Raw genomic sequence first — 12,079 nt, forward strand, 5'->3', positions numbered from 1 at the left:
CCATCCTTTTCCCACAGAGCTGTTGCAAGGATCACATGAGAACATTTGGGAACGGGCCTCCAAGAGCACAAGTGCTGGACACACATGTCGGTGATTAGCGCTGCCATTTGTCTGTCACTAAATGCTGCCCCTTCCTCACCCCCAGCCTGCCGCTCCAGGGTCCCTGCCCCCATTGCCACATGAGGCCAACCCAGAGACGGAGACTCATTTTGGAGCAAATGCCTGGCGCTTAGGAGGCGGGATCCCTCGCTGTTCTCTAGATGAGCTGAGGGAGGACAGGCTTAGGAAGAAGTGGGAGCGACAGGAGTGGGCCTTCTGCCCCTGCCTTTCTTTCAGGCCACCTGAACATCCCCGAGGACTTGGCCCCTGCTGTGAGGCCACCTTTAGCTCCATCCTCGGCGCCTGCTGAAGGGGAGCAGAACCGAGTGCCAGAGGCTGGTGCCAATTCCCTTCCTTGGACACGAGGTGGGAGGGGAGGTGGGAGTGGGCTGTGGGAACAGACGGTTCTGTGGCTCTGTGGGGTCCAGTGCAGTCTCTCCAACCCAGCCCGGTCATCCTGGGTGGCTCCGAGGGTAGCCCCAGGCTGAGAGGACTTTACAAGGCACGGCACGCCCCTGGTGGGGACAGCCCGCCCTCTGATCCACAGGAAGGAGGGCAAGACAGCTCCACATCTGAGGGCAAGGCCTGGGCTTTGGGGAGTTGAGGGCTGGGAAACGTCACAGCCCTCCAGAGGATGCTGTCTCTGAACTGGAGGCTCACAGGCCCAGGTCAGCTGGCAGCAGGAAGGTTTGTGTTTCTTTTAATATCAACTCCCAGGCATTTAACATTCCTCGAAGCTTAAACACAGAAACATTTTCCTTACCAGACTGTGCTTTCTGCTTTGCCAAACATAACCTGGCTTCCTCCCCTTCCCCCACCGCCTCCATCTGCTCCTGTCTCCAAGATGTAATGATTTATGGTGTGTTTCCCCTGGGGCCCGTGCAGCTGACAGCAGTGCGAAGGAGGGAAGCAACAGGGCTGCAAGTCCAGGTGGGGACAATGCCTTCGAGCCCTGGAATCCGGGGTCTGGGGGTTTGGCGCCCACAGTGCTTACTGAGCTGGCTGCCCAGGACACGCTTTTAAACTCTTCCATTCTGCAGCCACCAAATGACCCGGGGGCGTGGCCACCGGTCATGCTTCTTGGCTGGGTATCTCCCGAGGCTGGACGGGCCAGCCCAGGGATGTGGGGATGGGCCTCCCGGTTCTCATCCCTGCAAGAAGCAGCTTCCCGGGACTGAATCTAGAGCTCACTCTCATCAGCTCCCATTTCCTAAATAATGAAGGACCGGCTCGTGGTTGCCTGGCAGCACTATCTCCCTGGCGACGGTGCTGAAGAGCGAGGTGCAGGTCCCCAGCATTAAGAAGGGATGTGCTGGGCTTCCCTGGTGGCGCAGTGGTTGAGAATCTGCCTGCTAATGCAGGGGACACGGGTTCGAGCCCTGGTCTGGGAAGATCCCACATGCCACGGAGCAGCTGGGCCCGTGAGCCACAACTACTGAGCCTGCGCGTCTGGAGCCTGTGCCCCGCGACGGGAGGGGCCGCGATAGTGAAAGGCCCGCGCACCGCGATGAAGAGCGGTCCCCGTACCGCGATGAAGAGTGGCCCCCACTTGCTGTAACTAGAGAAAGCCCTCGCACGAACTGAAGACCCAACACAGCCAAAAATAAAAGAAATAAATAAAGTAGCTATAAAAGTAACGGAAAAAAAAAAAAAAAAAAAAAAAAAAAAGAAGGGATGTGCTCAGGAACGTGGGGTGACATGAGGCAGATGGCTGGGCCCCCAATGAATGGTGCCACCTCCCTTGTTCACACACAGGAGCCTGCGACGGGGGCGGGGCAAGTCCCCAAGGGGACACTGCCACCAAGGACATCCAGCCAAGAGTCAGGTACCAAACTCTGCAGCCTCAACAGTGCATCAGAGAACAAATGCTTCCTGCGAAAAAGCCTCATTCTACTCCCCGCACCCAGATCACACCTGGGGCAACTGTTAAGAAGCCTATATGTATGTGTATAGCTGATTCACTTTGTTATAAAGCAGAAACTAACACACCATTGTGAAGCAATTATACTCCAATAAAGACGACTTAAAAAAATAATTAATTAATTAAAAAAAAAAGAAACCTAGAGTACCCAAGGCCCACGGCTCAACGGCAGGGTGTCAGTTACCATTTCCTTTGATTGCACGGTCAGAGAATCCACACCCAAAGCAGGCTACTTGTGTCAAAAGCACGAGGCCATTCAAGGTGCCAGATGGAATGTGGATAGCTCCACACTGAAGGTCACCCCTCCAAGCCTGCATCCCCTCGACAGGTAAGTGAATAGCAGCCATCTTCAAAACTGGCAGAATTTCCAAAGACACAGGCTGCAAACAAAGCCTTTTTCCCTCTGTACATTTGTAAGGCACCGAAAAACGTAGCGGAGGCATATATACTCTTACCCTGACTCAGGATCTGCCCCTGCTCGTACCACAGGACCCACCCTAAGCCAATGAACTCCTGGCACAGGTGAGTAAAGCCCAGCAACCCTAGCAACAGGTCAGAGACCAGCCCCCAGCAACTCAGTTGGATCCTAAGCCCTTCCAGTCCCGTGGCAAATGCTTGGGGTCTCACTCCTCCCATGGCACACAGGGCTAATCCAACACAGCTCTCATGGATACAGCCTCAGAATCCTTCTTAACACAGTGTTCCTGGAAAAAGCCACTAGCAGGCTAAAGATGGGATGTGAAAACAAAGGTAGCTGTCATCCTTGTAGCCCGTCCTGCAGGAGTGTGGATGATCCACTGGCACCAGATGTGGAAGCCCAAGGAACCAGGCACACATGGGCTTCTGGGGCTGGAATAAGACACCACCTCCAGCAGGGGAGAATAACCACCTCGGGAAACGTTTCTCAGAACAGCTTTGAACCCAAGTCACAAAAGGCCAATCACCCTGACCAAGAAGGTGGAGGAGAAGGACGCCTGCCCCACTGGCACCACCTCCTGACAGCTCCCCGAGCCTTGCCTTGGTGCCCTGGCTGTGCCTGCCTCTCACCTGGATCTGCCCTTTGCCCATGATCTTGTCCACGATCTCGTTGTTGTCCTTGTTGACCTTGGTCTTGTCATAGCACTTCTCGTAGCACAGGATCCTCAGGGACTGAGACCCCTCCAGCTCAATCTCGAACTCCTGGGGAAAGATGGGACAGGGTCCTGAACCTCCAAGGCTGACCTGGCTTCCCAGTGGCTTCTCACCCCACCTTTGCAAGGGTGAGAGGGGGTGAGGCGGGCCTGTGAGGACCACGTCGTGAGGCCTGGAGCAGCGTCCTCATTCTCTGGAGCTCCAGAGGCCTCCAAATCACTGAGGAAGTGGAGGTTAGGGCTTGAGCTGTAACACCGTGTCTAGATACAAACCTGAGATCAGAGCCAGATGAGCAGGGAGGGGAGGGCAGAGGGGTCAGAGGGACAGAGCTGGCCCAACAGCAGGCTTGGCTGTCCCGGACCAGCCAATAGAACATGAGCACCAGGAGTGGGATGGGCACGGTGGGGGACAAGCCCAGGGGTCCCCACGGGGACACCAGCCCCTCCACTCACCTCGTCCCACTTGGGCTCTGTTGTGTCCCGGAACACCCTGGTTTTGGCTTTGCTGACAAAGTAGCCAAAGGAATCCACCTCCAGGGTACAGTACAGGTCTGCGGGGGGACAGGCAGAGACACACCGAGTGAGGCCCGAGGCTCAGGTACCCGGGAGGGAAAGGGGGATCACTCATCGGTCCCCCCAGCATCCCCATGGGCGGTCTGCAAATCCGCACACTCCCTCCCGGGCTCAGGCCCTGGCAGCCTTCCCCTCCATGGGTGGTGCCAAGGTTGTTTCCCAGGGTAATGGTGTGTGTCGGAGGGTGGCTTTGGGGTACTACAGCCAATCCTCTGCAGTGTGAATCATGAGGCCAGGGGCAGAGGTCAGAGGATGGACATAAGTGCCCCTCCCAGGCCCCAGGAGCTGCCCCGCTGGGCCGTCCTCCATCAGAAGGGCTTTCCTACAGAGGGGAGAGCAGGGGACAGCCATCCCTGAGTTGTCTCTAACTGGGTGTGACAGAGACTAGATGTAACCGGGTATCCGAGCACAACAGGATGTGGGCGCAGGTGAACAGGCGAATAATGCAGAAGGTCTAACGCACCCTGGCCTCCATCGGAGCAGGGACGCGTCTGGGTGGCTGAGAGATGGAGGGGCATGAAGTGCCCCTTAACTGATTCTGCTATGAGTGAACCCTTTGTCAGGGGCCAGGGGATAGTTCCTGGGATAAAAGGAAGGGCTTTGCAGTCAGACTGTCCGTGTCAAATCCCAGCTCTGCACAAACCACCTACCCTCTGTGCCTTACTGCTCTCACCTGTAAGTCAGGAATGATGACGGTGCTTGCACCCTAGGCCTAACGCAACGAGTTTACTATGACAAGAAACCATGGCTGAAGATTCACAAGGCTTAACTCCCCGAGTCAGAATGAATGTCTGAGTGGGTCAGGGGGCCGGTGGAAGGAGAAGGTGAGGACTGTCTGGAGGTGAGGGGAGACCCTGTAGCAGCACCTCACCCCATGTCTGAGCACCCTGACCCAGTTTGAGAGGTAAAACCCCTGCTCTGGGGGAGTGGGATGCCCCACCCCAATGGGCCTGCTCCCTGAGGCCCATCCCAGCCAAAAGGACACAGAGAGACAGTAAGCATGCAACATCTGGGCACCAGGAGATGGGAGGGCCCTGGTCCAGCTCAGTGGGCTGCAGACTTGGGTGTGTGTCACAGCCCCAAGGAGCTGACTGACCAGGAATATTCCTGGGCCACCCCCTCGCCAGGGGATTCTGTGGGTCTGGGGAGGGTCCTGGAAGCTGTCGCATGTACCACCAGCACAGCCTGGAGTGATGAGTGTGGTGGTCCTGCCATACTGAGAGAAGGGCTGCTCTAGAGGCAAAAACGTGGGCTTCAGTGTCAGAAGACATGGATTTGATGCCACCACCTGTGTGCCCTACTGGGCCACCCTGGGAAAGTCCCTGGAGCCTGCTGGGCCTCAGCCTCTTTGTGTGCCAAGTGGGAATGGCATCAGTGACCTCAGAGGGATGCCAGGAGAATCAGAGCAGATAACGCACCTGAAAAGGCTTTGAACGTGTCAAGCACTATCCACTCGCTGGCCACGTTTGCATTTCTCCAGCATCTAGTAAGGGACCGAGGCACACGGTAGGTGTCTGGAAATAAACTACTTTGTTCAGCATTTCTGAGCTCCTGTTCATCCAAGGATTAAGGAGATGTGGTTTCTGCTCTCTAAGAACTCATAGCAGGAGAGGCAAATTTTAAGTGACAAAACAGTATGACAGGTGCTGCCCTGGGGTGATGGGAACACAGAGAGGGGAGGCAGATTTACTGCAGGAATTCAGGCTTCACAGTGAATGTTTATTAAATGACTGTTTGCGAGCCAATGGCATAACGTCTCCGTGGTGCACTGCAGGGAGAGAGGCAAAGGGCAGATCTCACCCGCCAGAGGGGAAAAGAGGGAGTGAGAGGAGTCAGGAGCCCTGGGTTTCTGATCCTACGTGATGTTAAGTCCTTTTATCTCTCTGTGACTCAGTTTTCTCATCTGGCAAATGGGGAGAAACTATTAGCTGTCTAACTGACTCACAAATTCCTACAGGGAGAAAAATTAGATAAAAATGGAACTGTATTTTGTGAAATCCTAAGAACTGCACTGATGTAGTAGATGGTGATTTAGAAGGAAAAAGAAGTGCGTGTGGCAGTGTGCTGGCACTACACATACAGGTCATATTTAAGCCTGCTCTTAGGTCCGTATTAACAAGCATGATTGCCTTTTATGGAGAAAAAAGCTGAGGCTCAGAGAGGTTAAGAGACTTGCCCAAGGTCACACAGCTTGTAATCGGCAGACGTGGGATTGGAGCCCCGTATTTCTGATACCTGGGGGTGGGGAAGGGCTTGCGGAAGAGCAGACCTTGGAGACAAAGGGCAGGGATGATCCCCTGCCAAGAGGAGCTGGTTCCTGGCCTTTGGGGGAATGCTCCACATCTCAAAGGAGCTGGCAGGGCCCCAGCCTGGGCAGACAAGAGCAGAGCAGGTGAGCAGTGGGAGGCCCTATGCAATGGGTCCACAGGGACTTTCTGTGAAAGGATGAACAATGACCCACCCAGCCTCTTCCTGGGGCTGGTGGTCAGGGGTACTTACTGGCTGACTGTTTAAACCCCTTGGCAGAGTGGACGATGACATGGAGGAAGCCATAGAGTCCTGGAGACTCGTCGTCTGCAAGAGAGAAAAGCCCCCAGGGAAGGGGGTGATGAGAGGCCTGCTTCTTCCCCTCCTCACCCCAGGCTGGCTGGATGCAGAAAGGGCGTGAGACAGTCTGTGCCTTGGTCCGACAGCACCACCTGGTGGCCAGATGAAGAAGCTTCCACAGTCCACTGCTTCCTGGAATGTGAGCCGATGCTCCTTTCTCCCTCCACTCAGCCTGGGTGGCCAGTCCACACCTTCCTCCTGGGCCAGGGACTTCGTCCCATTTCCCACCGGGCACTTTCCCTCCCCCATGAATCCTGCCTATCCCCTGGCTGCCCGACTCAGCTTAGCCTTCCAAATTTGAAATTAACCGATATTAAGTTACTCTGTGCCAAGAAAAGAGAAGGTACAGCTCCGCCTCCTCTTTGGGACATACGGGGCAGATGACCCCCACTGTGGAGGAGAACTTGCCTTCAAACCCCTCCCCTGCTCCAGAACCTCCCACAGGCTCCTCAGCTTGAACAATATACTCCCTTGCTTGGCATTCAAGGCCTTCTAAGATCTGATCCCTGCCAACTTTCAGCCGTATTTCTCGTACACTACTCTCATCCACTTACCCTTCCCCTCCACCACCACCCTGCCCCATGAACTGGCTTCCATGAACTGACGACCTCAGGAACATATTAACAACACAATCCCGGTGCACCAGGGCGCCAGATCTTCTCTCCAGCCAGAGGAGGCCAGGGAGTAGCTGGGGCTGTCTGGAGACTCAGCAGAGAACAGCCCCTATTCAAACTCTCTGTGTACTTGGCAACTGAGTCTTCCCAGCCCAGCGGAGCAGAGATCAGCCATTTGTAGCTGAGTGTCTGGTTAGGTCTTTGTGCAAGGCCCCAGCAATGCCCTGGGGGCTTGGACCTGCTGATTTGAGTAACCTCGGGTTCCAGATCTTACCGTCTTTATTGCTGGTGACAGGAATGTTGTGTACAGTCCTAAGTTTGAAACAGGATCCCGTGAGCACCTGGAGCTCCACTGAGCTCAGGACAAAGGCCTGGAGATCTGTAGGAGGAGACGAGAGAGGGGAATGTCACCACAGGTCCACTAGGACCTACTGCTCTTCCTTGGGGGCTACTACAGGAAAAAAGCTGAGCTCTAGGGGCAGAGTGGGTCACTGGCAGGGAGGGAGAGTAGACATTCAGCTGGGAATAGTCATGGGTGCTGCCGGAGGGGTAAGAATTGGAGGGTCTAACTAGAGAGGTTCATGAATGCGTGTACGAGACAACAAGAGCAAGAGACAGAGAGCTGGACAACCCTGGGCTTTGGGTCAGTCCTACTGCTAATTCACCGTATGCCTTAAGCAAATCACCTAAATTCTTTGGGTCTCAATTGATCAGTAACGTCAATTAAGTGCCACCTGCCCTGGCACTTTACAGAGTGACTGTGAGGGCTAAAGAGGAGACTTTGGACATGAACGTGCTTGGAAATGCAAAAGGCCCATTGTTGCCATGAACACCATCAGGGTAGTGTAGTTGGGGCAGGGCTTTACCTTTCTTCTGTAGTTTCTGAATTGCTTCTCTCCACTCTGACCTCTCATAGTCTGAGGACAGTAGGAACAGGTAGCTCTGTAGAAAGGAGAAGAGAATTCAGTAGGATGACCAGAGTCAGGCCAAGGACATTTCTGGATCCTGGAGCCCACAGTGAAGCTCCTTTGTACCCAGGTACCTCTAGGCTTGGAGAAGGGCAGCTGGGAGGAAGGCCTTCCTCCTAGGAAGCCTGGTGACAGGAGTGGCAGTGCCAGTGATGGCCAGCAGAGGGCACTGGCTCCCCACCAGCAGGGAGAGGGAGCCCAGGGCTGGAGCCACGGCAGCCTCCTTGGGAACTGGGGGCCTGATTCCCACGGGTCAGGGCCAGTAGCTATAGAGAGTGGGCAGCCCTGGACCGAGGAAGGGAATTGTCTCTGTTCCATCCCCGCCCTTCTGACCTTTCCATTCCTATTGTGGATCCGAAATGGGATTGTGGGGGAATTGAGCAGCAGCAAGAACTCATTCTCAAACATCTTCTTTTTCAGGCGCTCGATGGCCCGGCTCTGTCCTTTGTTGGCTTTCTGCAGGGGACAGAGGGCACAGACGGTTCTCTTCACACTCAGACTCCACTCCTCACCCAGTAGCTCTATGTACAACATTCCCCTGTGTAGTCATCATTTTTTTTTCCCCTTTTCTATATTTTGTGATGATTTGATGTCTTGGGGGGCCAGCCACAGAGAAAACTGCTCCTCCCAGGACATGCTAAATCCTAAGCTAGTAAATGACTCCTCTGTGAGTGCATCTTTCATGTGCAGACCAATCAATCTTGAATCCACACCTCCAACCATCTCCTTTAACTAACTCACACACAATCCAATATTTCCTCTGCCCTAGATAACCCAGGGCAACTAGACACCACTACTCTAGCCCAGAGCCTGCTGTCTTATTCAAACTAGCCGGTCCTAAGTTGTTTCCTGTGGAAAACACAATCCAGGCTCTGGGCCATGCACTCCCCACGCTCCTTCTGCCTCTTGACCGAACCTGGTGCTTTCCCACGTGGCACGCCCCCTTCTCTTGGAAACTATAAGTAATAAAATAAATATAAGTAATAAAAATCTTCCAGTGGCATCAGCATCTCTGAGTTGTCACTCAGTCATCTCCATAAATTAAGTCCCGGGTACCACTGAGACACCCTGCTTAAAAACTGCAGACACCTTTCAGCATAAAGACCCCACCTCTGGCCTGGCACACGGGGCCTCCCCTGGCTGGGTTCCAGCTTCCACGCCCAGCCGATGTCCCGCCACACGCCCCCTGCACCCTCCACCCCAGCATCACACTATTATTATCCCTATTCTCTAACAAGCTGTTCCCCCTCTCAGTCAGTGTTCCCTTCTCCTCCAGTTTTTCAAGTTTATATTTTATAAAGGATCCCTTTCCTTTTATTAACTGCTATCATGTTTCATGTCTCTGTTCCAATGCCGTTCTCAAGCTCCACAGTTAGAATGCATCTCTGCAGCATTTTTTTTTACCCACTAGACTGGCAAAATTGTGACAATTGCTCACAGCTGGTGCTGTGACAGTGTGGGGGAACAGTGACTGTGACACAATGCTGGGGAGAACATGATCGGATGCAAACTTTTCAGAAGGAAATCTGGTAATGAAATGCACAAACCCTCTGCCCCAGACATCCCACTTGTAGGGAGTCTACCGGAGGGAAATATGAGTGCAGATTAAAGAACGAGAAACAGGCTAAAGACTCAAATACGTTGTCATGTAGTCGAGCAACACAAGAGGATGCAGCTGTTAAAAAGGATCTGATAGATTAAATTGCAAAACAGCACGTGTAGTCTAATCTCATTAGAAAATACATATATACACACACACGTATAAGCATAGAAGAGTCTAGAAGAATACACCTCAAACTGTTGATAATGGGGGGGGTGATGATCAGTTCTACTCTATACACTTTGATATTGTGAGCATTTCTTGTTATAATAAGCCAGTGTTACATTGGTGATTAGAAAACAATTGTGTTTAAAAAATATTATTAAAGAATAAATTGCTGCTTCTTTTGTGACTCAGAGAACAACACTGTGCCTCTCCAGTGACTCTTATCATGTTGTGTCACATGCTGTGGTCACACACAGGAATGTCTTCATCCTCCACTGGATAAGGAGGTCTGTGAGGCATCTGGCACACCCCTGCAGCCAGCAGCTGGTAGAGGTGTGTAAGCACAGATTCAACTAAGCAGAAGGCCATGTCTGCACACCTGGGGAAGGACGGAGGGCACAAAGCCTGCTGCTCCCAGGACCGGGTGAGAAACATGCATGCAGGATGCCCCTGAAGTGGGGATGCTGGACAGAGCCTGATGGGGAAACAGGCTCCACCGAGGCAGGGTGAGCCTGGCTGTTCAGGAGGAGGACACCTGTGCTTGTCAGGGGGCTCCCTCCAGGCAGATGTACCCGCAGTCTGACCCTCAGCCCTAGGACATTCCCCTGAACCAAACATCCCTGGGGTTATTACTATGGTCTTCCTCTCCCCTGTTCAAAGAGAGATATCTGGGTTTAAAGAATCCTTAGAGGCCATTTGGTCATGTATTTCTCAACAATTGTTCCCAAAGCACCTATTTATTACGTGCTAAGTACTAGGGCATAGGACTGAAGAAAATAGTCCCCTCACTAGAGCTGAAATTCTAGTGGGGAAAAGAGAAAGCAGAGCGTGCAATTTTAATTCAGTACCAACGAAGCCAAGCAAAGAGATGAACGTCTGGAACCAGGAAGCCGGGCACCCAACCCAGACTGTAGCGGGGAGACATCAGGGAAGGGTCATCAGGTGAGGTTAAGCCTAAGGCCGAGCCTGGATGGGTGAAGAGGAGAGACCAGGCCAACCAACCAAGCCCCTCCACGCTCTTCCTTCCATTCACGTGGAAGGCTCTGCCTGGAAGGTGCTTTCCTCTAGCCACTGTTTTCAAATACATGAATTTAAGGCTATCCATTGTCCTCTAAAGAGCACTTTGGCTACATCTCATGGGTTTTGATATGGAGTGCTCTCATTTTCATGCAGGTCTAAACAGTTTGCAGTTTCCATTTTGATTTCCTCTTTATCTTGAAAGTTTATCTTCCCAGGCATATATTTAACTATATTCTAGTTGTTAATTTCTAATTTTACTGCACTGTAGTTTGTGAACATGACCAGTACACTATCATTTTTTCTTTTCAATTTGAGATTTCCTATGCAGCCTAATACATGATAAATGTCTGTGAATGTTCCATGTGTGTTTGACAGAATCTCAGTTCTCTGTCAGGACACAAGCTTCTGTGCATTTTTAGATCACGTGATATTCAAGGCCCCCTCTGTTATTTATTTGCCGACTTGATCTATCCATTTCTGAGGGGCCTCCCAGGTCCTTTCTCTTGCATACATCTTGCTTTTCCTTAAGAAGGACTTTTTCTTCTCTTGCTTTCCTATTCTGCAGTGTTTGGCATACACTGTTCCCCAGGAAACGTCCCATAATTAACCCCACTGAATTCTGAGCACTGACTCCTTGGCCCGCCCTCCATATGCTCAGTGCTAATCTGCCATGGTTAGAGTCTTTCCCTGGGCACATAAATGTATCTTGAAGACTATAAAGAAAGGCCTCCCACTCTTACATCCTGCCTCCCTTGTCAGACTCCCAAACCTTACCACTTCCCCTCCCTCCACCTCCCTGGCACACCCAGTTCAAAGGGCCCCAATAAAAATGGCCAACTTCCCTGCCCCAGCTGATGCCAGGCTCTGCTTACCTCCTTCTGGATTTCACTCTTAAGGGCAGAGATCTTCATTTTCATGTCCTCCAGCTCGTGGTCTGGGAAGGGGTGCACCTGGGGACTGGCCTCAGACTCCTCAGGGGATGGAAACACTAGGTCAGCCAGGGGGATGTACCATTTGCAGTCATATTGCTGGTGCTTCCTGCAAACAAGTCAGAGGGAGATGTGAGCCAGAGAGGAATTTGGATCTTCAGGCCTGAACTGCTGGAACCAAACACCACTTGAAAGGGATTTACTAAGAACTCATCACAGGCAAGAACGATTCCCCTCCTTGAGGAGCCTAATCAGGAAACACCTGTGGAATAATGACAGTTGGGTTCTAGGGTCAGGCAGCAGTAAGGGCTCTGGACCTTGGGCCTGCCATTCTTCTGGCCCAGAACAACTGATGTTCCTAAACAGCCCAAACCTCTAGGGTATGAGCAAGAGTGGTCTCATGCTTTCCTGTTCCCCATCCCACACTCTTCCTTCCCTTCTAGCCTATCTATA

At 52.6% G+C, this 12,079-nt stretch overlaps 1 protein-coding gene across 3 annotated transcripts in view; it reads right to left on the bottom strand.

Annotated features, from left to right (window-relative positions):
- Nucleotides 1-12,079, bottom strand: part of ABR (ABR activator of RhoGEF and GTPase) — a 180,666-nt gene that overhangs the window by 36,398 nt on the left and 132,189 nt on the right. For all 3 annotated transcript variants that reach the window (XM_057535701.1, XM_057535702.1, XM_007183829.3), the window contains 7 exons: nucleotides 11,570-11,735; nucleotides 8,246-8,368; nucleotides 7,811-7,886; nucleotides 7,219-7,323; nucleotides 6,223-6,297; nucleotides 3,604-3,701; nucleotides 3,068-3,199 (listed from right to left, as the gene is read on the bottom strand). In XM_057535701.1, coding sequence (XP_057391684.1) covers nucleotides 3,068-3,199; nucleotides 3,604-3,701; nucleotides 6,223-6,297; nucleotides 7,219-7,323; nucleotides 7,811-7,886; nucleotides 8,246-8,368; nucleotides 11,570-11,735 — 775 coding nt within the window. The remainder of the gene's footprint in view (nucleotides 1-3,067; nucleotides 3,200-3,603; nucleotides 3,702-6,222; nucleotides 6,298-7,218; nucleotides 7,324-7,810; nucleotides 7,887-8,245; nucleotides 8,369-11,569; nucleotides 11,736-12,079) is intronic.

This window comes from Balaenoptera acutorostrata, chromosome 20 (genome assembly GCF_949987535.1).
Source record: "Balaenoptera acutorostrata chromosome 20, mBalAcu1.1, whole genome shotgun sequence".
Classification (NCBI taxonomy): Eukaryota; Metazoa; Chordata; class Mammalia; order Artiodactyla; family Balaenopteridae; genus Balaenoptera; species Balaenoptera acutorostrata.